Below are 26,446 nucleotides of genomic sequence, written 5' to 3' on the forward strand. Positions count from 1 at the left end.
ACATTATCAGCAGACCTATGTAAGCGTCAATATATACCTTGATGGTGCAGAAAAAAGACCATCTATTTTTTAACCGATTTCCAAACTCTAAATGGGGGAATTTTGGCGAGTTAAACGCCTTTCTGTTGATCGCGCTGGAGGCGATGACGTCAGAATTTGACGTCGCCGAGGTAACACACCCGCCATTTTCATTTTCAACACATTACAAACACCGGGTCTCAGCTCTGTTATTTTCCGTTTTTTTGACTATTTTTTGGAACCTTGGAGACATCATGCCTCGTCGGTGTGTTGTCGGAGGGTGTAACAACACTAACAGGGAGGGATTCAAGTTGCACCACTGGCCCGAAGATGCCAAAGTGTCTGCCGCCAGACCCCCATTGAATGTGCCAGAGTGTCTCCACATTTTAGCGGCGATGCTAAGGCAGACATGGCACAGAGATGTATGGATAACCTGCAGATGTATTTGCAATGATAGTCAACGAAATCACAAAGGTGAGTTTTGTTGATGTTGACTGCCAGCTAATCGATGCTAACATGCTATGCTAATCGATGCTAACGCAGACATGGCACAGAGATGTATAGATAACCTGTAGATGCATTTGCAACTATATTACGTTTCCTTCCACCCACATTTAATGCGAAACAAACACTTACCAATCGACGGATTTAAGTTGCTCCAGTGTCAAAAGATGCGAAAGTCCTGATCGTTTGGTCCGCACATTTTACCGGCGATGCTAACGCAGCTATTCGGCCATGCTATGACTATGAATTCGCTCAATAGCTTCAGTTTCTTCTTCAATACTTTCATACTCCAACCATCTGTTTCAATACATGCGTAATCTGTTGAATCGCTTAAGTCGCTGAAATCCGAGTTTGAATCCGAGCTAATGTCGCTATATCTTCCTGTGGTATTCCCATTGTTTGTTTACATTGGCAGCACTGTGTGACGTCACAGGGAAATGGCCAGTGTCTTCGCAGAGAGCGAAAATAAGGCACTTTAAAGCTTTATTTAGGGATATTCCGAGACCGGTAAAATTTTGCAAAGAAATTAAAAAAAATACAACAAGCCACTGGGAACTGATTTTTATTGTTTTTAACCCTTTTGAAATTGTGATAATGTTCCCCTTTAAGGTTTTAGAATGGCTTTCCCTAAGTCCTGACTTAAACGTGTGGACAATGCTGAAGAAACAAGTCCATGTCAGAAAACCAACAAATTTAGCTGAACTGCACCAATTTTGTCAAGATGAGTTGTCAAACATTCAAGCAGAAGCTTGAGGATGGCTACCAAAAGCGCCTTATTGCAGTGAAACTTGCCAAGGGACATGTAAGCAAATATTAACATTGCTGTATGTATACTTTTGACCCAGCACATTTGCTCACATTTTCAGTAGACCCATAATAAATTCATAAAAGAACCAAATTTCACGAAAGTTTTTTGTGACCAAAAAGTGTTTTCTTTCTTTAGCACATGTATTTTAGGTCAGTTTACATGTAAAAATTATTCAGTGCGTCGAACATTCAATCCAGACAACAAATTCTAAAACCTTAATTTTAGCCTGATTTTTCCTTTACCACTTTTGATGTGTGTTTGGGGTCATTGTCCTGTTGGAACACCCAACTGCGCCCATGACCCAACCTCCGGGCTGATGATTTTATGTTGTCCTGAAGAATTTGGGGGTAATCCTCCTTTTTCATTGTCCCATTTACTCTCTGTAAAGCAGCAGTTCCATTGGCAGCAAAACAGGCCCAGAGCATAATACTACCACCACCATGCTTGACGGTAAGCATGGTGTATCTGGGATTAAAGGCCTCACCTTTTCTCCTCCAAACATATTGCTGGGTATTGTGGCCAAACAGCAACATTTTTGTTTCATCTGACCACAGAACTTTTCTCCAGAAGTTCTTATCTTTGTCCATGTGATGTCAGATGAAACAAAAATGGAGCTGTTTGGCCACAATAAGTTGTCTTTTGACCATGACTGTACATCATGTGTTGCCTTCATTATAACACTTATATTTTTGTGACTCCAAACAGATTTATTTTGTGTATTTTTGGTCCAATATGGCTCTTTCAACATTTTGGGTTGCTGACCCCTGTTTTAGAAGGACATTACTGTGAAACCTCTCAATCTCCTCATGTAGTAGTAAAAATAAACTAAATATTTCGGGATTAACAGTTAATTGTAAGCATATGACAACATTGCCATTACAGAGCATAATACTACCACCACCATGCTTGACGTTAGGGATAGTGTTCCTGGGATTTTCTCCTTCAAACATATTGCGGCCAAACAGCTCAATTTTTGTTTCATCTGACCATAGAACTTTCCTCCAGAAGTTCTTATCTTTGTCCATGTGATGTCAGATGAAACAAAAATTGAGCTGTTTGGCCACAATAAGTTGTCTTTTGACCACGACTGTACATCATGTGTTGCCTTCATTATAACACTTACATTTTTGTGGCTCCAAACAGATTTATTTTGTGTATTTTTGGTCCAATATGGCTCTTTCAACATTTTGGGTGACTGACCCCTGTTTTAGAAGGACATTACTGTGAAACCTCTCAATCTCCTCATGTAGTAGTAAAAAGTAAGTATTTATCATTAGTTTACTCAAATTCTTCATGAACATGATAAAACTCAAATGAATAAACAAAATATTTCGGGATTAACAGTTAATTGTAAGCATATGAAGTGAAGTGAATTGTGAAGTGAATTATATTTATATAGCGCTTTTCTCTAGTGGCTCAAAGCGCTTTACATAGTGAAACCCAATATCTAAGTTACATTTAAATCAGTGTGGGTGGCACTGGGAGCAGGTGGGTAAAGTGTCTTGCCCAAGGACACAACGGCAGTGACTAGGATGGCAGAAGCGGGGATCGAACCTGCAACCCCCAAGTTGCTGGCACGGCCACTCTACCAACCGAGCTATACCGCCCCAACATTGTCATTACAGAGCATAATACTACCACCACCATGCTTGACGTTAGGAATAGTGTTCCTGGGATTTTCTCCTTCAAACATATTGCGGCCAAACAGCTCAATTTTTGTTTCATCTGACCACAGAACTTTCTTCCAGAACGTCTTATCTTTGTCCATGTAATATCAGATGAAACAAAAATTTAGCGGTTTGGCCACAATACCCAGCAATATGTTTGGAGGAGAAAAGGCTTTAATCCCAGGAACACCACTCCTACCGTCAAGTGGTAGTATTATGCTCTGGGCCTGTTTTGCTGCCAATAGAACTGGTAAATGGGGCAATGAAAAAGGAGGATTACCTCCAAATTATTCAGAACAACCTCAAATCAACAGCCCGGAGGTTGGGTCTTGGGCGCAGTTGGGTGTTCCAACAGGACTATGACCCCAAACACACGTCAAAAGTGGTAAAGGAATGGCTAAATCAGGCTAGGATTAAGGTTTTAGAATGGCCTTTTCCAAAGTCCTGATTCAAACATGTGGCCAATGCTGAAGAAACAAGTCCATGTCAGAAAACCAACAAATTTAGCTGAACTGTAGCAATTTTGTCAAGAAAAGTAGTCAACAACTCAACCAGAAGCCATGACATTATGTTCTCTACAAGTGTATGAAAACTTTTAACCACAACTGTATGTCATCATTCACAGCATTGTAGTATCCAACATACCTCGTAGACAGGTACAGTTCTCTTTGCCGTCTGACTCTTTAGATCCCACACTGTGCAGATCTTGTCTCTGCCAGAACTATTTAAAAAAACACGCCAAAAGGACATGAGTTACAGTATAAAGCAAGCACAACACGCCTAAAAAAAGTGTGTACCTTATCATGGTGTCACCATCGGGGCTGAAGCTGAGACACGTAACGGCGCTGTAGTGGCTCTGAAGCACGCACACACACCGGCTGCTGCGCAAGTCCCACAGACGAATGCCACAGTCCAGGGAGGACGAAAACAGCTGCAGCCGGTCAATGTCAGGGTGGAAATGGACCAGGCTGCATACAAAGGCTGGATGTTTTACTTCTTTTTCAATGCTTCATAAAATGGTCTCATTCTCACTTACTGCACAACGCCGGATGATCCTTTAAGGTTGTGAGTGCAGTACTGCTTCACAATGTCCCACAGTTTGATAGTGCCGTCACAACCACCTGAAAAGCAGGACAAACAGTGTCTTGGGTGCAGCAAATATTATATTGTGAACTTCTCAAGAGTATAGTTTGATAGAAAATAATTGAGAAGCACTGCTGGGATGCAACGGTACAGGTAGCCCACGCTACGGTCCGTATCTAGGTTTTGGGCCATGGTTTTCGGTATTTTTTTTGGATATAAAAACTTTTTTCTTTCTTTACTTTTCTTTTCAGCAAAACCTGCATTCTGCAGTCAAGTATAAGTGGTTCGCTGAATATTCTAATACTCTTCTTTTAAGTTAACAGTTACTAAACAACACTAGGGATGCACCGATTAATCGGTAACCGAATATATTCGGCCGAATATGGCAAAAAAAAGCCACATTCGGCCTTCGGTGGAATGAGTTAATAACAAGGCCGAATACATTTTTAGGGTTTGGTTTTTTATTAGATGGCAATTTTCGCCAGTCCTGATGTGTGTGTAAAATTTGGTGAGTTTTAAAGCATGGTAAGGGGGTCAAATTACAGATCGGCGTTTCTGGATGTTGTTGATAAATGTCTTTCGCTTTGTATAGTTGAGCTTTAACTTGCACTTTGAAGCATTTTAAAGGGGTCAAATTACAGCTCAAAGAGGCAAAAATGACATTTTTTAGGTAACTTTGCGCAGGGGTTCTTTGAAAGCGCGTAAAATCAAAACCGGAGCAGTCATCAAAACTCTGTTCTATACTTTTAATCAGAAGGGTTCAATCTCTCTCCTGTGCGACTTTGAAGCCGAAACGACAAACACGCTCAGAGGAGATAACTTTTGAAAAAAGGTGACGGTTGTTTACAAAACTTTTATTTTGAAGGGGTAATTTTTAACTTCCTGTTGATTTTTGCTGAAGGATGTCAATTATTAAAATGTAGGTCTAAGTGAGACCTACATAGAAGTTTTTGTTTCATGTCTTTCCGGCATTCCTACCGGAAGTTACAAGCAGTTTTGTCTGTGTTTTCTTTCTAGAAGCAGTTCTTTCCGTGTTTTGTTTTATTTTGTCATATTAATATGGCAAAAAAAGCCACATTCGGCCTTCGGTGGAATGAGTTAAACACAAGGCCGAATAGTGGCGTGTGACGCAATTTTTGGACGCGGTGACGTTGGGATATGTTGTGTACCTGTATAAGTGTATGAGGTTACAATGTTGTGTACCTGTATAAGTGTATGAGGTTACAAGCACACACTTATTGAGATTTAGTGGGGCCTTCTGTTTACATTATTAGCCTGTTGTGTAGGCTACCTGTATAAGTGTATGAGGTTACAAGCACACACTTATTGAGATTTACTTGAGCCTTCTGTTTACATTATTAGCATATCTACTGTGGCTAAGCAGACTTTTGCCAAAAGGACAATAATTCATTTGTTGTGGGTTTATCCACTTTAATGCACTTTATTTTTTTTTCGAATGCATGTTTTGTTTGAAGGCCTAATATAAATGAAAAACTTTGTGCTTTTTTTGAAAAGCAAAGGCTACTGGAATATTAAAAAAATGTCAATATTCAATAAAAAAATACTTTATTTGAAAAACATGTCTAAATATTTATTCTAGGCTATTTATGCAATATAAAAAAAATTGTGAAAAACTGCATTTATTATTCGGTATTCGGCCTTCGGCCAAGCGTTTGAATTTTATTCGGCTTCGGCCACAAATTTTCATCTCGGTGCATCCCTAAACAACACAAATGGTAACTTGCCTCTTATTGCTTGTTTACTTATGTGTGTCATTGCTTCACCTGTAGTTTGGCAAAGGGCAAGTGGTGACATAAATTGCGTTGTTTTTTTTTAACTCAAATAGCTTATATTAAAATAAATTAATTAAAGTGCACTTTGAATTTAAGGAAGTTTAAAATAAAGTGTGCCAACACAAAAAGGAGTTACATTGTGGGGAGGATTTTCCATTAAACTGGATAAGCACACCACACACACACGGACTAAAATCCATAAAGTGTATTGTCCTGTGCAGGATGCAGTTTTATCAATACTAATATTGATATTCTTTATCAATACTGGTATTCACCTACACTTGTGTAAATAAAGATGTGAAAAAATGCATTTTTATTACAAACCCCACTTCCATATGACTTGGGAAATTGTGTTAGATGTAAATATAAACAGAATACAATGATTTGCAAATCCTTTTCAACCCATATTCAGTTGAATATGCTACAAAGACAACATATTTGATGTTCAAACTGATAAACTTTTTTTTTTGCAAATAATCATTAACTTTAGAATTTGATGCCAGCAACACGTGCCAAAGAAGTTGGGAAAGGTGGCAATAAATACGGAGAAAGTTGAGGAATGCTCATCAAACACTTATTTGGAACATCCCACAGGTGTGCAGGCTAATTGGGAACAGGTGGGTGCCATGATTGGGTATAAAAACAGCTTCCCAAAAAATGCTCAGTCTTTCACAAGAAAGGATGGGGCGAGGTACACCCCTTTGTCCACAACTGTGTGAGCAAATAGTCAAACACTTTAAGAACAGCATTTCTCAAAGTGCAATTGCAAGAAATGTAGGGATTTCAACATCTACGCTCCATAATATCATCAAAAGGTTGAGAGAATCTGGAGAAATCACTCCACGTAAGCGGCATGGCCGGAAACCAACATTAAATGACCGTGACCTTCGATCCCTCAGACGGCACTGTATCAAAAACCGACATCAATCTCTAAAGGATATCACCACATGGGCTCAGGAACACTGCTATGCAAAGCGAAAGCCATTTATCAACAACATCCAGAAACCCCGCCGGCTTCTCTGGGCCCGAGATCATCTAAGATGGACTGATGCAAAGTGGAAAAGTGTTCTGTGGTCTGACGAGTCCACATTTCAAATTGTTTTTGGAAATATTCGACATCGTGTCATCCGGACCAAAGAGGAAGGAACCATCCAGACTGTTATCGACGCAAAGTTGAAAAGCCAGCATCTGTGATGGTATGGGGGTGCATTAGTGCCCAAGGCATGGGTAACTTACACATCTGTGAAGGCCCCATTAATGCTGAAAGGTACATACAGGTTTTAAAACAACATATGCTGCCATCTAAGCGCCGTCTTTTTCATGGACGCCCCTGCTTATTTCAGCAAGACAATGCCAAGCCACATTCAGCATGTGTTACAACAGCGTGGCTTCGTAAAAAAAAAGAGTGTGGGTACTTTCTTGGCCCGCCTGCAGTCCAGACCTGTCTCCCATCAAAAATGTGTGGCGCAATATGAAGCGTAAAATACGACAGCGGAGACCCCGGACTGTTGAACGACTGAAGCTCTACATAAAACAAGAATGGGAAAGAATTCCACTTTCAAAGCTTCAAAAATTAGTTTCCTCAGTTCCCAAACGTTTATTGAGTGTTGTTAGTAGGAAAGGTGATGTAACACAGTGGTGAACATGCCCTTTCCCAACTACTTTAGCAAGTATTGCAGCTATGAAGTTCTAACTTAATTATTATTTGCAAAAAAAATAAAGTTTATGAGTTTGAACATCAAATATGTTGTCTTTGTAGTGAATTCAACTGAATATGGGTTGAAAAGGATTTGCACATCATTGTATTCTGTTTATATTTACATCCAACACAATTTCCCCAACTCATATGGAAACAGAGTTTGTAGCACAAAAGGTTTTATCAACACCTGCTTTTTAGGTTTTAAACAAGACAACCATGTGTCCATATTAGGGGTTTAACGGTACACAAAAATTTCGGTTCGGTACGTACCTCGGTTTAGAGGTCACGGTTCGGTTCATTTTCGGTACAGTAAGAAAACAACAAAAATATACATTTTTGGGGTATTTATTTACCAAATTTGTAAACAATGGCTTGATCCTTTTAACATTGTGAACACTATGACAATTCTTCCCAGGTTAATCAACATTAAACTGCCTCAAATTGTTGCTTGGATTAAATAAAATCAAACAACTTTTCTTCTACATATAAAAAGTGCAACATTAAACATCCATCCATCCATCCATCCATCATCTTCCGCTTATCCGAGGTCGGGTCGCGGGGGCAACAGCCTAAGCAGGGAAACCCAGACTTCCCTCTCCCCAGCCACTTCGTCTAGCTCTTCCCGGGGGATCCCGAGGCGTTCCCAGGCCAGCCGGGAGACATAGTCTTCCCAACGTGTCCTGGGTCTTCCCCGTGGCCTCCTACCGGTCGGACGTGCCCTAAACACCTCCCTAGGGAGGCGTTCGGGTGGCATCCTGACCAGATGCCCGAACCACCTCATCTGGCTCCTCTCCATGTGGAGGAGCAGCGGCTTTACTTTGAGTTCCTCCCGGATGGCAGAGCTTCTCACCCTATCTCTAAGGGAGAGACCTGGAAACTCATTTGGGCCGCTTGTACCCGTGATCTTATCCTTTCGGTCATGACCCAAAGCTCATGACCATAGGTGAGGATGGGAACGTAGATCGACCGGTAAATTGAGAGCTTTGCCGGAAGGCAAAGCTATCAAGAGCAACATTAAACAGTTTCAAGTCAACTCATCCTGCTTAATTTATTACAGCATTGGGGAAGCCTGTAGTTGATTTTTATTATGTAAATGTTATATTTTTATCAACATGTGATAGCAGGGACCCTGCCATTCAAAACTAGGCTGCTACATTACTAATGATTCATGTAACTAGAGCTGAAAATTCATCCCTGACCACCATGGAGTTTATGTAGGCTTTAAGATGCACTTAAATTGTTTTATACACTATCAGAGACAGAAACTCTTCATTTAATATAATGTCCTTTTTTGCTGCTTCAACACCTCAATCAACACTGTCCGTAACACACGCACACCGCAAAATGAGTTAACGTTTCGCTAAAAGCCAACTACCCTTCACCTAAAGCCAGGACTGCGAGTGAGCTGAGCTGCAGTTTGTTTCTAGAAGGTCAACATCAGAGTGATGTTTAGAAAGTAGTTGACATGGAATATAATTTGGGGAGAGTGAGTTGCTCCCCTGCTAAACACCTATCTGCTCGACATCGACACTAAAGCGCTGACGACATGCGCTCTGAATAAGCACTGCTGATTGGCTTTGTATGTAACCACTCAGATGGTTGTGTGGGCGGGACAATGCAGGGTGCTGTGTACAGACACAGAGGCAGAACGGAGCGGAGCAGCTTGTTAAGACTTTAGCATAGGCGGCTACTTCATATGTACGTGTTGAACTCGTTCGGTATTCCTCCGCACCGAACCGAAACCCCCGTACCGAAACGGTTCAATACAAATACACGTACCGTTACACCCCTAGTGCAGTGATTCTCAACCTTTTTTCAGTGATGTACCCCCTGTGAATATTTTTTTTTTAATTCAAGTACCCCCTAATCAGAGCAAAGCATTTTTGGTTGAAAAAAAGAGATAAAGAAGTAAAATACAGCACTAAGTCATCAGTTTCTGATTTATTAAATTGTGTAAGTGGGCGGTATAGCTCGGTTGGTAGAGTGGCCGTGCCAGCAACTTGAGGGTTGCAGGTTCGATTCCCGCTTGTGCCATCCTAGTTACTGCCGTTGTGTCCTTGGGCAAGACACTTTACCCACCTGCTCCCAGTGCCACCCACACTGCTTTAAATGTAACTTAGATATTGGGTTTCACTATGTAAAGCGCTTTGAGTCACTAGAGAAAAGCGCTATATAATTAACTTCACTTATAATAGTGCTCATTTGTATTGGTCTTTCTTGAACTATTTGGGAAAAAAAGATATAAAAATAACAAAAAAATTGTTGAAAAATAAAAAACTGATTCAATTATAAAAAATATTTCTACACATAGAAGTAATCATCAACTTAAAGTGCGCTCTTTGGGGATTTTAATAGAGATCCATCTGGATTCATGAATCTATACATTCCTTCACAAAAAAGAAATCTTTAACATCAATATTTATGGAACATGTCCACAAAAAATCTAGCTGTCAACACATTTAAACAACAATAACGTTTCCAAAGTGCTGCACTGCCATGTTAAAAACAATTGTAAAAAATAAAAAATAAAATAAAAATAAAAATATATATATTATGCTCCACCAATGACTGAATCAAAACAAAAAATAAATAAATATAAAACCAATAAAAACAATATAAAAACAAATATGATTAAAAACTATTTTAAAGGGTAAAATCAATTAAAACAGTAAAATAGAAATCAAAGTGTATAAAAAACAACAGAGAACAGAGGACCACACAACTCACGTAGTGTTAAAAGCCAAAGAATAAAAGTGGGTCTTAAGACTAGACTTAAAACACTCCACTGTGGAAGCAGTTTGAACATGGAGGGGCAGAGTGTTCCAGAGCTTAGGGCCGACCACAGAGAAGGTCCTGTCTCCCCTGGTCTTAAGTCTGGTCTTGGGCACCATGAGCTGGAACTGGCTCTCGGACCTCAGAGCGCGCGCAGGAATGTAAATTTGGATGAGGTCCGAGATATATTGAGGTGCCAGTCCATGTAAAGATTTAAAAACAAACAGCAATGTTTTAAATTCAATTCTAAAATGAACAGGGAGCCAGTGCAAACTCTGAAGAATTGGGGTTATATGCTGGTGTTTCCGGGCCCCTGTTAAAAGTCCTGCTGCCGCATTCTGGACTAACTGCAACCGGGAGAGAGCTTTTTGGCTAATGCCAGCATAAAGTGCATTGCAGTAGTCCAGGCCACTTCAAATAAAAGCATGCACCACTTCTTCAAAAAGGTTAAAAGATAAAAACGGTTTAACCTTCACTAAAAGACGAAGGTGATAAAAACACGATTTTAAAATCGCCATTGACTTGTTTGTCTAGTTTAAAATGGCTGTCTATAGTGACGCCCAGGCTGGTGACTTTGGGACACACATCATTTTGCAATGGTCCCAAAAACTAAAATTTCCGTTTTTCCCTCATTCATTATTAAAAAATGCTGGGCTAACCAAGCCTTGACGTCACATAGACAGTTAAGAAGGGGGGTCAGGGGGCCGTGGCTTTTTGAAATCGGCATATAAAGGATTTTTGAATTGTCGCTATTTTTAGAATATTTAAAAAAAAACTCAAGTACCCCTTGGCATACCTTCAAGTACCCCCAGGGGTACGTGTACCCCTATTTTAGAACCACTGCCCTAGTGCATATGCAAGGCGCAATGCAGTTATGGCATCCTCTTGTAAAGACCGCAGATCCTTCACTGCGTTTTTATTCATTGCAATTACACTCAGTATATCCAGCAATCTATTTTCTACTGCTTGTCCCTGACAAAACCTGAGTACTGTAATACAAACTGTGTCTTTGGAGCGGCAAATGACTAAATATTATTATTAGGGGTGGGCAAATTAATGCGTTAATTACGAGTTAACTCATCAATCTATTAACGCCGACAATTATTTTATCGCACATTTGCGTATGTTGTTTACATGCTTTTATTTTGTTAACGCCTTTTCTTAACAAGATGGCGTCGAGGGGCTCTTGGTAAAGATGGAACATTTGGCAAAAATACCGGACAATCCTGCAAATTTCCTGGCTGGCTTACAGCGTGGTCACTCCGGGATCACTTACGACCGCCAGACAATTCTGGATGTGGATAGATCGGGCCGTTTTGGACTGAATGAGGCGTGCTTGCTAGAGCGGCTAGCTAGCATGGGAATACTTTGCCGGCTACATCCAGCGGCCTGTGAAGCAGCGGAGTATATGTGTTGTCTGTCTATTTATGAATAATGCAGACCAGGAGTGTTGGCTGAGTTCTTAACGTTTGCTTTCAGAGCGTGCATATCACAACATACAAGATGCCGTCATGGCGACACAACCTATACCGGGCTACCGCGCATGCTCGTCACTCCTGTTGCATGCTGGGTAGAGTAGTTCTTTTTTTCCCTGGCTCATAACATCACAATATAGTACCATGTATATGATGCCTTCAGTTTATCAAAGCACCAAGCAAACAATCGGAAAATTCCCATCATATCAATTCCTAGATATGGTCATAATTATTTTAAGTGCACTACGCAGAATAAACACAACATTATTAATATTGCTACTACGGATAATTTGATCCAAAATTCCCTAAAACAGCCCACTACCTATAATATAGGTTTTTTAAACATAAGATCCCTGATCAAAAAAATGTTTCTGCTGTTACCTCAGAAATGGCCTGTTCAGATGTTATGATTGTGGCTCAGAGATTTGTATGTAGATTATATTTATTTTCCATAACAAACAGGATAACTTAAATACCCTGGCAGTGGCAATAAGCTTAAATGCTTGTATTTACATTTTTTGAGTTGATTTTCATAAAATATGCTATTTAACTGCTACTGTTTAACAAGGACTGATTTAAATTGTGTTTGCACAACAAATGTTTTGGCGCTTTTATTCATGTGGGAGAATATTCCAATAAAGGTGCACTACACACTACTTTTGAATTAATTATTGGGCTTTGTGTATACAATGCAGTTAATCGAGATTAATCAGAGAAATAGTGCGATTAACTTCGATTAAAATTTGTAATCGTTGCCCAGCCCTAATTATTATTGATGCTGAGGCTGACCTGTGGCCAAGAGCGTGGAGGTGGTGTCAAAGGTCATGCTGGCTATGGGAACAGTGTGGATGGCTTTCCAGGAGCGCGTGCACAGCGCCTGCCTCCAGTCCCACTGCTTTAGCAGGAGAGCTCTGCTGGCTGTGACAAGAACCTGCGACAAGACACAAACACAAACATTATTTGTGTCACCGATTCATGATCGAAACCTGCCGCTGTTAATTACCTCATCGTCGCAGCTAAGTGCAAACGACGTGATGTCCTCTTGATCATCCTGAGCAATAGAGTTGTATTGTTGAATCAAAATGCTGTCACTGGCGTGATGTGCGGTGTTTTAGTCTTACGTGCTCGATGCTGTGGATGATCTTCCCTGTGCTGATCTCCAAAACATTTACACGGGATCCACATGTACAAAAAATGTATTTTTCATCTTTGCTGACCTAGTAAAAAAAAAACGCAAAAGGTTAAGCGTAGTCATGTAACTTATGAGCATTATTCAATGTCCAAAACATTCACACATATGGTTTTCTACATCAAAATTCATCTATTTATTAGGGACAAAATTGTCCCTTTGGGACAGAGGACCCTATTGTATTTCTAAGGTTTTATTATTATTATACCGCCGCCTCTTTGAGCTGTAATTTGACCCCCTTAACATGCTTCAAAACTCACCAAATTTTACACAAACATCAAGACTAGCGAAAATTGCCATCTAAGAAAAAAAACAAACCCCAAAATTGTGCTCTAACGCCCCCTAGGAAAAAACACAGACAAAACTGCTTTTAACTTCCAATAGGAATGTCGTAGAGACATGACACAAAAACCTCTATGTAGGTCTGACTTAGACCTACATTTCAAAAAATGACATCCTTCAGCAAAAAACAACAAGAAGTTGGCAAACACCCCTTCAAAACAAAAGTTTCCTAAAAAATGTCATTTTTGCCTCTTTGAGCTGTAATTTGACCCCCTTAAAATGCTTCAAAACTCATCAAACTGGACACACACATCAGGACTGGCGAAAATTGCAATCTAATAAATGAATAAAAAATAGAAAAACTCACAATGGCATTTTAGTGCCCCCTAGGAATAAAACACTGACAAAACTGCTCTTGGGAAGAAAACACAGACAAAACTACTTGTAACGTCCGGTAGGAATGTCGTAGAGACATGAAACAAAAACCTCTACGTAGGTCTGACTTAGACCTACATTTCATTAATTGACATCCTTCATCAACAGTAAGTTGGCAATTACCCCCACAAAAAAAAAGTTTTGTAAAAACCTGTCACCTTTTTTTAAACATTATCTCCTCTGAGCGCATTTGTCGTGTCGGCTTAAAACTCGCACAGGAAAGAGATTGAACCCTTCTGATTAAAAGTTGCGCGAAGAGATTTTCTAACTGCTCCGGTTTTGATTTTGCGAGCCTTCAAAGAACTGTTGCGCTGATGCTGCTGCGCTGCTGCTGTCTCAAGATGGCCGCTTAAAAGCAGGAAGCACCAGCGTGACCACACAATGCAGAGAAGGTAGGTACTGTGCAGGTAAATATATGTTGTCTGGGTGATGGCAGGAAGCACCAGCATGTATGGGTGAAAGAAAGTAGCACCAGTGTGACTCCAGGATGCAGGGAAGGTAGGTAATGTGCAGGTAAAGATATGTTGAATGGGTAAAGGCATGAAACACCATCGAAGCTTGCAGCCGTAATTATTACTGTTATTCAACTTCTTCTTTTTTTCCAGATTTTGGCGCGTTCTACCTTCCTCATTTTCCACCAAATTCAACCTGTTCCAACTTCAAACTGTTCAGCCTTATCAGGAATCGTGGGTTTTTCCTTGACAAATTCCAAAAATTCTGAGATTTCCCAGAATTACAGGTTTTCCTGGACATTTTCTCCATTCAAAATGAATTGGCCATTTTTCAAACTTGCACCATTTCCACATGTTTCAACTGATTCAAACCATTCCACCTTCAACACATTCCACCATTCTGGGAATTCAAACTTCCTTTTGTCCAAGTTCCGAAAAAATTCCACAATTTTCCAGAATTCCTGGTTTTCCAAAGCCTTATTTCCACCATTTTTTGGGGTGACTACTTCCACATTTTTCAACACATTTCAACCATTCCACCATCAAAACATTCCTCTTAATCAGGAAAAAAAAAGTTCTTTTTTTAACTGGAACTGGGCGGTATAGCTCGGTTGGTAGAGCGGCTGTGCCAGCAACTTGAGGGTTGCAGGTTTGATCCCCGCTTCAGCCATCCTAGTCACTGACGTTGTGTCCTTGGGCAAGACACTTTACCCACCTGTTCCCAGTGCCACCCACACTGGTTTGAAAAATGTAACTTACATATTGGGTTTCACTATGTAAAAGTGCTTTGAGTCACTAGAGAAAAGCGCTATATAAATATAATTCACTTCAACTGGAAACAATGCCCGGTCTTTCGAAATTCCAGGAATTCCGTAATACCATTTCTCAATTCAACATGTAACTACTTCAACATTTCTTGAACGATTTGAAAAATTAAATCACAAACCATTTCAACGTATTTAAATTTTTGAAGTTTACCATTTTCAAAAATATTCCCAATTTTTTTCTGAAACTCCCATTGAAATCAACGGGACATTCTTTAAAGTTCCACAACTCCCAACTTTTTCATCTGATTCAAACCATTCCAACTTCAAAATATTCAGCCTGTTCAGGAATGGTGTGCTCTAATTCAGCAATTCTAAAAGGAATTCCCAGATTTCCCATAATTATTAATTTTTTTTTGCATTTTCCCCATTCAAAATGAATTGGCTATTTTTCAAACTTACACAATTTCCACATTCTTCAACCCATTCAAACCATTCCACCGTTCTGGAAATCCAAACTACTCATTTTCCAAGCTTGAAAAAATTCCAGGATTTTCCACAATTCCTGCTTTTTTAAAGCCCTATTTCCACCCTTTTTTCTGCCGACTGATTCTTCCACATTTTTCAACGCATTTCAACCGTTCTACCGTCAAAACATTCCTCTTAATCAGTAAAAAAAAACTAAGCTGTTTTTTGAACTGGAAAAATTCCCGGTTTTCCCGAGATTTCAGAATACCATTTCTCAACCCCCTCACGACCCCGAATGGGACAAGCGGTAGTAAATGGATGGATGGATGGAATTCAACATGTTACTAATCCAACATTTCTCGACCGATTTCAAAAATTCCAACACGAACCATTGCAACGCACTCAGTCTATTCAAGTTTTTTTCATCATTTTCAAAAAAATTCCCGCTTTGACCGAAATTCCTAAATTTGTTTCTGAAATTCTGAAAAGGGACGGCGTGGCGCAGTGGGAGAGTGGCCGTGCGCAACCCGAGGGTCACTGGTTCAAATCCCACCTAGAACCAACCTCGTCACGTCCGTTGTGTCCTGAGCAAGACACTTCACCCTTGCTCCTGATGGGTGCTGGTTGGCGCCTTGCATGGCAGCTCCCTCCATCAGTGTGTGAATGTGTGTGTGAATGGGTAAATGTGGAAGTAGTGTCAAAGCGCTTTGAGTACCTTGAAGGTAGAAAAGCGCTATACAAGTACAACCCATTTATCATTTAAATTCTAATTGAAATTAATGGGACATTCTTCAAAGTTCCACAACTTCCACATTTTTCGTCTGATTCAAACCGTTCAATCTTCAAAATATTCAGCGTGTTCAGGAATCGTGTGCTCTACTTCAACAATTCTAAAAAGAATTGCTGGATTTCCCATAATTATTTTTTTTTTTTTGCATTTTCCCCATTCAAAATGAATTGGCCATTTTTCAAACTTCCACAATTCCCACATTCTTCAACCCATTCCACCTTCAACACATTCCACAATTCTGGAAATTCAAACTACCCTTTTTCCAAGTTAAAAAAAAATCCAGGATTTTCCAGAATTCCTGCTTTTCCAAAGCCTTATTTCTACACTTTTTTCTGGCACCTACTCCTTCCACATTTTTCAACACATTTCAACCCTTCTACCGTCAGAACATTCCTCTTAATCTGGACAAAAAACAAAATAGTTTTTTGAACTGGAAAAAAATTTAGTTTTCCCGAGATTCCAGGAATTTCAATTCAACATGTTACTACTTCAACATTTTGCGACCAATTTGAAAAATTCCAACACAAACCATTTCAACGCATTTAGACTATTCAAGTTTTTTTTTTTTACCGTTTTCAAAAAAATTCCCGCTTTTCCCGAAATCAAATTTTTTTTCCTGAAATGAATAGGCCATTTTTCAAACTTCCACAATCCCCACATTCTTCAACCCATTCTAACAATTCCACCTTCAACACATTCCACAATTCTGGAAATTCAAACTACCCTTTTTCCAAGTTAAAAAAAAATCCAGGATTTTCCAGAATTCCTGCTTTTCCAAAGCCTTATTTCTACACTTTTTTCTGGCACCTACTCCTTCCACATTTTTCAACACATTTCAACCCTTCTACCGTCAGAACATTCCTCTTAATCTGGACAAAAAACAAAATAGTTTTTTGAACTGGAAAAAAATTTAGTTTTCCCGAGATTCCAGGAATTTCAATTCAACATGTTACTACTTCAACATTTTGCGACCAATTTGAAAAATTCCAACACAAACCATTTCAACGCATTTAGACTATTCAAGTTTTTTTTTTTTACCGTTTTCAAAAAAATTCCCGCTTTTCCCGAAATCAAATTTTTTTTCCTGAAATGAATAGGCCATTTTTCAAACTTCCACAATCCCCACATTCTTCAACCCATTCTAACAATTCCACCTTCAACACATTCCACAATTCTGGAAATTCAAACTAACCTTTTTCCAAGTTTAAAAAAATTCCACATTTTCACGAAATTCCCTAATACCATTTACTACTTCAACATTTCTTGACCTATTTAAACAATTCTAACCAACTAATTCAGCTCATTCATACTCCTAATTATTTTTTTTTAAAAACACGCTTTTCCCAAAATTCAAGGAAGTTCTCATTGAAATGAATGGGACATTTTTACGAGTTGCACAATTCCCACATTTTTCAACCTATTCAAACAATTCCAACATCAACACATTCCACTCATCCTGGACGTTCAAACTCGTACTTTCCCAAGTTCCATACTAAATTCTGGTTTTCCTGGGAATTCAAACTCTTCAACATTCAAACCATTTCAGCGTTTAAACCAGACCTGGGCTAATTAAGGCCGGGGACCACATGCGGCCCGCCGGACATTCCAAAATATTTTTTTTTAGATCTTTAGGATGGAAACTGTAGCTGCCATTATGATGTGCAGTGATGTTTTCTTGAACTATACAAAGTATTTCAATTGTTGGAATCTGCGCTTTTGCATAATATATTAGTTACTGTGGTCATCTAATGAGTTACCATGGTAATCTAATTAGTTAAAATAGTAATCTAAGTGACAGCAGCTCAGGTGAGGCACCAAGCAGTGTGGGTGGGGAGCGTTTCCACAGAGGCCAGCCTACAATGTGGGTGTCAGGGACAGACGCGGGGGGAGATTTTTACAGGAAAGTTCTAAAGCTTAGTGATATATCAGATTGTAGGTGGGGTTTTATTTTCACTCTTCGCGTTCATATTTCACTGTGTTTGTTGCATTTTTGTTGTGTTTCGCTTGATTGTAAAATATGCGGATGGAGAGAGGGTGTGATGTTCTCTACCAACCGGTTGGTAGAGTGGCCGTGCCAGCAACTTGAGGGTTGCAGGTTCGATTCCCGCTTCTGCCAACCTAGTCCCTGCCGTTGTGTCCTTGGGCAAGACACTTTACCCACCTGCTTCCAGTGCCACCCACACTGGTTTGAATGTAACTTAGATATTGGGTTTCACTATGTAAAGGGCTTTGAGTCACTAGAGAAAAAGCACTATATAAATATAATTCACTTCAATTCACTTCACTTCTGCTGTCAATATTCAGTGTTTTATCCTTCATAGTTAATATTGTAAACCCCACATTCTTTATTTTCATGCACATTCCAGGTGTCCTTTTCAGTAAAAAAAAAAAAAAAAAAATTTGATAAGATATTATTGTGAGGATTTGTATTAGTGTTTCTAAAAATCAAATGTACCAACCCCCAGACACAATTTCTTCTCTGAATTTGGCCCTCCGAGTCAAAATAATTGTCCAGGCCTGGTTTAAACAATTCCAACATTCAAACTATTCTTACATTCATGCTACATTCTGTAAGCATTTCACTTCAACAATGAATCGATTAACATGGACCCCGACTTAAAGGCCTACTGAAAGCCACTACAACCGACCACGCAGTCTGATAGTTTATATATCAATGATGAAATATTAACATTGCAACACATGCCAATACGGCAGCTTTAGTTTACTAAATTGCAATTTTAAATTTCGTGCGGAAATATCATGCTAAAACAACGCGGTATGATGACGCATGCGTGTGACGTCACGCATTGTAGAGGACATTTTGTTCCAGCATCGTTCCCAGCTATAAATCGTCTCTTTTCATCGCATAATTCCACAGTGTTCCGGACATCTGTGTTGCTGAATCTTTTGCAATTGGTTCAATGAATAATGGAGACGTCAAAGAAGAAAGATGTAGGTGGGAATCGGTATATTGTGACCGCCTTTAGCAACACAAACACAGCCGGTGTTTCATTGTTTACATTCCCGAAAGATGACGGTGAAGCTTTACTATGGAACAGAGCGGTCAAGCGAACACGGTTGGATTGGACCACACACACAAAGTACAGTGTATTATGCAGCGATCATTTCGAAAGATCGTGTTTCGAAGAGGGTCCCTTGCGAAGGGCAGAGATGGGCATCGCCACCACCCTTCGTCTGGTGCTGAAGAAAGGTGCGGGGCCGACCTTCAGGTTGTACAGGTACGACCATATAATCTCACTAAAACACTAGTAACACAACAAGCAGATAAGGGATTTTCCAGATTTATCCTAGTAAATTTGTCTAATATCTGAATCGCGCCCACTGTAGTCTTTTTTTTTTCTTTTCTAGTCCTTCACTCTCACTTTCCTCATCCACGAATCTTTCATCCTCGCTCAAACTAATGGGGAAATTGTCGCTTTCTAAGGTCCGAATCGCTCTCACTGCTGGTGGCCATGATTGTAAACAATGTTCAGATGTGAGGAGCTCCACAACCCGTGACGTCACGCGCACATCGTCTGCTATTTACTACCACCTAATCAGTGGCCTAGTGGTTAGAGTGTCCGCCCTGAGAACGGTAGGTCGTAAGTTCAAATCCTGGCCGAGTCATACCAAAGACTATAAAGGCCTACTGAAAGCCACTACTACCCAGTCTGATAGTTTATATATCAATGATGAAATATTAACATTGCAACACATGCCAATACGGCCTTTTTTTTTACTAAATTGCAATTTTAAATTTCCCGGGAGTTTCGTCTTGAAAACGTTGATGTCATGGGTTTTAGGAAGTATGAGCGCTGCACTCACACACAGCTAAAAGTTGTCTGCTTTAAAAGCATGATTATACAGTTTTTTGGACATCTGTGTTGCTGAATCTTTTGCAATTTGTTCAATTAATAATGGAGAAGTCACAGTAGAGAGATGGAGTTGGGAAGCTTTAGCCTTTAGCCACACAAACACACGGTGATTCCTTGTTTAAAATTCATGGAGATGAAACTTTCCTATGGATCAGAGCGCAGGCAAGAGAACATGGATCCCTACCAAATGTCAACCAGCAGGTTTCGGTGAGAAAATTGTGGTTAAAAAGTCAGTTCTTACCGGAGAAAAGCTGAGCTTGTGCCGTCCATAAAGCTGCCGTCGACTTCCCTGAGACACTGCGCGTCAAGACACCCGTGGAGACACCCTTACGACTATCAGGTACTATTTAACTCATTAAAACACAAGCAACACAATAGAAAGATAAGGGATTTCCCAGAATTATCTTAGTAAATGTGTCTAAAAACATCGGAATCCGTCCCAATGCAATGGTGTTTTTTGTTTGTTTTAGTCCGTCGCTATAAATATCTTCAAACACGAATCTTTCATCCTCACTCAAATGAATCGGGAAATTGTCGTTTTCTCGGTCCGAATAGCACTTTTTGTTGGAGGCTCCCATTAAAAACAATGTGAATATGTGAGGAGCCATCAAACATGTGACATCATCGTCTGCTACTTCCGGTACAGGCAGGGCTTTTCTCTTAGCACCGAAAGTTACGAATTTTATCGTGGATGTTCTCTACTAAATACTTTCAGCAAAAATATGGCAATATCGCAAAATGATCAAGTATGACACATAGAATGGACCTGCTATCCCCGTTTAAATAAGAAAATCTCATTTCAGTAGGCGGTTCAGAGAGTCTGGAGAAATCACTGCACGTAAGCGACGATATTACCGTACCGCATCAAAAAGGGACAGTGTGTAAAGGATATCACCACATGGGCTCAGGAACACTTCAGAAAACCACTGTCAGTAACGAGTGTCAGTCGCCAGATCTTTAAGTGCAAGTTACAACTCTACTATGCAAAGCCAAAGCTGTTTATCAACAACACCCAGGCAACTGGCGGGCAATATAGAAAAGAGTTGCAAAATTTAAAATCAAGCATGACCCTTTTTTTTTTAATGATGTGTTTATCAACTTCCTTTTATTTGTGGCTTGGAAATTGCAACATTGGCTTAGTTGTGCGGTATATCTCTGATGTAAAGGTTTGGAATGACCTTGATAAATGACTTCATTCACTTTCTGCCATCCTGGTTTACGCACAGAAACTAAAAACTAAAAACATCGGAATCCATCCCAATGCAATGGTGTGGGTTTTTTTTAACTTTTTTCTTTTTTAGTCCGTCGCTATCAATATCCTCAAACAAGAATCTTTCATCCTCGCTCAAATTAATGGGGAAATTGTCGTTTTCTCGGTCCGAATAGCACTTTTTGTTGGAGGCTCCCATTAAAAACAATGTGAATATGTGAGGAGCCATCAAACATGTGACGTCATCGTCTGCTACTTCCTGTACAGGCAGGGCTTTTCTCTTAGCACCGAAAGTTACGAATTTTATCGTGGATGTTCTCTACTAAATACGTTCAGCAAAAATATGGCAATATCGCAAAATGATCAAGTATGACACATAGAATGGACCTGCTATCCCCGTTTAAATAAGAAAATCTCATTTCAGTAGGCCTTTAAGAACCACTGCCCTAGTGTGTGAATGTTGTCTCTCCATCTGCGATGAGAGGACGATGTCACGCCAAATTTCTTCCCCCACATTTACTTCCGGGGTCATGATTAATACAGACGTTTTGTTAACGCTATATTATAAAAATATAACGCTATATTATGAAAATACAGACGTTTTGTTAACGCTATATCATAAAAATTTTTTAAAAACAATTTACAAACACAAGCTATGGGATGACATGAGAAGAAACGTGACCCCAGAAGTAAATACGTCATCCCATAGCTTGTCAATCGATCAAGGATCAATCAATGTTTACTTATATAGCCCTAAATCACTAGTGTCTCAAAGGGCTGCACAAACCACTACCACATCCTCGGTAGGCCCACATAAGGGCAAGGAAAACTCACACCCAGTGGGACGTCGGTGACAATGATGACTATGAGAACCTTGGAGAGGAGGAAAGCAATGGATGTCGAGCGGGTCTAACATGATACTGTGAAAGTTCAATCCATAATGGATCCAACACAGTCGCGAGAGTCCAGTTCAAAGCGGAGCCAGCAGGAAACCATCCCAAGCGGAGGCGGATCAGCAGCGCAGAGATGTCCCAAGCCGATACACAGGCAAGCAGTACATGGCCACCGGATCGGACCGGACGCCCTCCACAAGGGAGTGGGACATAGGAGAAAAAGAAAAGAAACGGCAGATCAACTGGTCTAAAAAGGGAGTTTGTAAAATGTTTTTTAATTTTTTTTATAACATAGCGTTAACAAAATGTCTGTATTTTTATAATATAGCGTTATATTTTTATAATATAGCGTTAACAAAACGTCTGTATTAATCATGACCCCGGAAGTAAATGGGGGGAAAGGTTTTTGTAGGGGGGAAGAAATTTGGCGTGACGGCGACTTGTCCTGGGTGTACCCCGCCTTCCGCCCAAATGAAGCTGAGATGGGCGACCAAGAAAGGGAAAGGCGGTAAAAAAAATGGATGGACGGACTTGATTGATTGAAACTTGTATTAGTAGTGTAACAAACAGTTCAGGGTGTCCCTCCAGTGTTGCCGTAAGGCTGTGACGTAAGAGGTCTATATAAAGGCGGGTTGTTGAAGAAGGTGATAGATGGGTATGGAGATAGGTGTAAAGAAGGGAACAATAAAGTGGTGGAGACCGGACCTGCTCTCATGACTCCCTTTTATTATTTTATTTTATCAGTACCCAAATTATGCGAACCCAGGACACTCGGCTACAGTAGATTGCACAGTACAGTACATATTCCGTACAATTGACCACTAAATGGTAACACCCCAATAAGTTTTTCATCTTATTTAAGTCGGGGTCCACGTTAATCAATTCATGGTAAACAACGAAATGACGTTTCGCATACTTACTGCATTTAGTGCAACGACATGAAAATAAACAACTTTACCTGCACTTTCCCTCCTTTGTAGAAAGGTTGGATCTTACTTGACAGAGTATAGCTGCAACAGGGCGGAAAACACGTTAGCTTAATGATATGTTGCGAAAATTGCGACGGGACCGAAACTTACTTTGTTTTGAATTTAAAGTTGATATTCTCCATGGTATCTGTGACATGAATCCCAACTATTTATAGTTTGGCAATATCGATTAATACAAAAAAAAAGTTTACACGTTGGCTCCGGTCAACACATTTTGCCGCATGTTGATGGGAAAGGCGCCGGAATAGGACGTCACGAGAGAGGGTGCTCCTGATTGGTCGAAAGAGATTTTATTCTTCTTCTTCTTTTGTTTTTATGGCGGTTGGCAAGCAACCTTCTGGTGCGCATTAGCGCCACCTACTGTAATGGAGTGTTGACCGAGGTGGATCCCTACTCTATATTCTTTTATTTAACCCAGTGTTTTTTAAATATGTGTATATTGCTTTATATCCTATGTTTTCTGAATGCAATCCTAATATACCTCCCACTTCTAACCTAATGTTTTCTTTTGCTAACTTATTTTCCAGTATTTCTCTTTCTCTATTGTATTTCCTCCACTGTATTAAAACATGGTCAACATTCTCTATTTGATGGCAAAAATCACACAGCCCTGTAGTATGTTTGCCTATCAATTTTAGTGAACTATTTGGATATGTATGTCCTAATCTCATTCTAGTAATAATGTCTTCTTTCTTTCCTCTCATTATACCTACTCTCCTCTGGACTTTGTAAAACTCTCTACCTTTTGTTCCCTTATTCCAATTATCCTGCCACTTTTTATTGTGTTCTATCTTAATGATGCTCTTCACTTCTTCTTTACTGTGCTTCATCTCCATGTTTACTTCTGTTTTAGTGGTCGCTTGTTTTGCGTATCTATCAGCTAACTCATTCCCCACAACTCCTACATGAGCAGGAACCCAGAGAAATGTTAGCACACCTCCCGCTTTATTCATCCTGTAGATTGCATGAACTATTTCATAAACTATATCTTGTCTTGTTCCTGATGTTATGTTATTTATGCTCATCAATGCACTGCTGGAGTCCGAGCACACGACTACTTTCCTTGCTTTGTTTTCCTCCATCCAGTTAACTGCCATATAAATTGCTACCAATTTCCCCGTAAAAACAGATAGTTTATCACTGATTCTTTTATTCAACACTATATTTCCTTGTGGGATAACTGCAGCAGCTCTTACTTTACTATTTATAGTTTTTGATGCATCTTGATGTTGTCAAAAAACATTTCCTCAATCCATTGTTGTATTTGGTAACTATTTAAATGTCTATTCTTCAGTAATTGCATGTTTACCTTTGGGTTGTCATACATCCACGCTGGTATTGCAGGAATTGGTACTGTAGGGCTCACTTTAATATTGTCAATTTGTGCTTTGATACATATATCTCCTATTATCCACCCAAAGGGCTTCACGGTGGCAGAGGGGTTAGTGCGTCTGCCTCACAATACGAAGGTCCTGCAGTCCTGGGTTCAAATCCAGGCTCGGGATCTTTCTGTGTGGAGTTTGCATGTTCTCCCCGTGACTGCGTGGGTTCTCTCCGGGTACTCCGGCTTCCTCCCACCTCCAAAGACATGCACCTGGGGATAGGTTGATTGGCAACACTAAATTGGCCCTAGTGTGTGAATGTGAGTGTGAATGTTGTCTGTCTATCTGTGTTGGCCCTGCGATGAGGTGGCGACTTGTCCAGGGTGTACCCCGCCTTCCGCCCAATTGTAGCTGAGATAGGCGCCAGCGCCCCCCGCGACCCCAAAAGGGAATAAGCGGTAGAAAATGGATGGATGGATGGATATCCACCCAAAACTATTCATTTTTTTCTTCCCTTTTTCTTGGCAGTTTATTAGCACTTGACGGGTTGGATGTCCTTGCTTGGATCCTTTGATGTTTGCCCAATAAACTGCTGAGAGTTGATCTCTCCTCATGTCCAAAGGTTTGTCCTTCATTTCTACTTGTAATGCTGCCACTGGAGTAGATTTAGTAGCTCCACAACATAACCTTAACGCCTGCGACTGGATCCGGTCTATTTTCCCCAAGTAGTGTTTTTGAAGCAGATTGATAAATAATGCATCCGTAGTCGATAACAGATGGAATTAAAGTGATATATATTGTTTTCAATGTCAACCTATCAGCCCCCCAATCTTTACCCCTCAAAGCCCTCATTATATTTAACACCTTTTTACTTTTCTCCAGTATCTTGCTGATGTGGGTTGACCAGTTCATATTTTTATCAAACCATATTCCTAAATATTGAAATACTTGTACCTCTTCTAGGTTTTCTCCATAGAGTTTTATTTGGAGCTTGTTTTGTACTTTCCTCTTCGTAAAATGTATGACTTTTGTCTTTCCAACAGAGAATCTTAAACCCCAAGCCGTCCCCCAGTCTTCAACATTATTTACCGCTTTTTGAATCTTCTTTTCTATATGATTTGTATTTCTACCTCTCTTCCCCATCACTCCATCATCACAAACAATGCCACCTCCACTAACCCTTCCACTTCACTAAAAACTTCATTTTTCATGATGGAAAATAGTACTGGACTTATTATACTCCCTTGTGGGGTCCCATTTTCCACTTCGTATTCTCTACTATATTCATTCTGTATTTTTACTAATAATGTTCTACTTGTTAAAAAGTCTTTTATCCATCTGTACATTCTTCCTCTAATCCCAATCTTATTTAGTTTCATCAGCAACCCCTGTTTCCACAACATATCATACGCTTTCTCTATGTCAAAAAACACCGCAATTCTACTTTCTTTATTTATTTGTGCCTTCCTAATTTCCTCTTCCAGCTGCACTGCTGGGTCATTTGTGCTTCTTGCTTTGCGAAAACCACTTTGGTAGTTTTTTATCATTTCTTTCTTTTGATCACATTACGCCTGTACTGGCTCACCTGCACTGGCTTCCTGTGCACTTAAGATGTGACTTTAAGGTTTTACTACTTACGTATAAAATACTACACGGTCTAGCTCCATCCTATCTTGCAGATTGTATTGTACCATATGTCCCGGCAAGAAATCTGCCTTCAAAAGACTCCGGCTTATTAGTGATTCCTAAAGCCCAAAAAAAGTCTGCGGGCTATAGAGCGTTTTCATTTCGGGCTCCAGTACTCTGGAATGCCCTCCCGGTAACAGTTCTAGATGCTACCTCAGTAGAAGCATTTAAGTCTCACCTTAAAACTCATTTGTATACTCTAGCCTTTAAATAGACTCCCTTTTTAGACCAGTTGATCTGCCGTTTCTTTTCTTTTTCTTCTATGTCCCACT

At 39.9% G+C, this 26,446-nt stretch overlaps 1 protein-coding gene across 1 annotated transcript in view; it reads right to left on the reverse strand.

The window, feature by feature from the left end:
• Positions 1-23,443, reverse strand: part of tbl3 (transducin beta like 3) — a 67,180-nt gene extending 43,737 nt beyond the window's left edge. The window contains exons 1-8 of the mRNA XM_061885176.1: positions 23,257-23,443; positions 23,136-23,187; positions 12,941-13,036; positions 12,823-12,870; positions 12,609-12,750; positions 4,034-4,118; positions 3,795-3,965; positions 3,643-3,718 (exon numbers count right to left, since the gene is read on the reverse strand). Of these exons, the coding sequence (XP_061741160.1) occupies positions 3,643-3,718; positions 3,795-3,965; positions 4,034-4,118; positions 12,609-12,750; positions 12,823-12,870; positions 12,941-13,036; positions 23,136-23,187; positions 23,257-23,288 (702 nt within the window). The 5' untranslated portion in view covers positions 23,289-23,443. The remainder of the gene's footprint in view (positions 1-3,642; positions 3,719-3,794; positions 3,966-4,033; positions 4,119-12,608; positions 12,751-12,822; positions 12,871-12,940; positions 13,037-23,135; positions 23,188-23,256) is intronic.
• Positions 23,444-26,446: the final 3,003 nt, after the last annotated feature.

The sequence above is a fragment of the Nerophis ophidion genome, linkage group LG23 (assembly GCF_033978795.1).
Source record: "Nerophis ophidion isolate RoL-2023_Sa linkage group LG23, RoL_Noph_v1.0, whole genome shotgun sequence".
In the NCBI taxonomy this organism is placed as follows: Eukaryota; Metazoa; Chordata; class Actinopteri; order Syngnathiformes; family Syngnathidae; genus Nerophis; species Nerophis ophidion.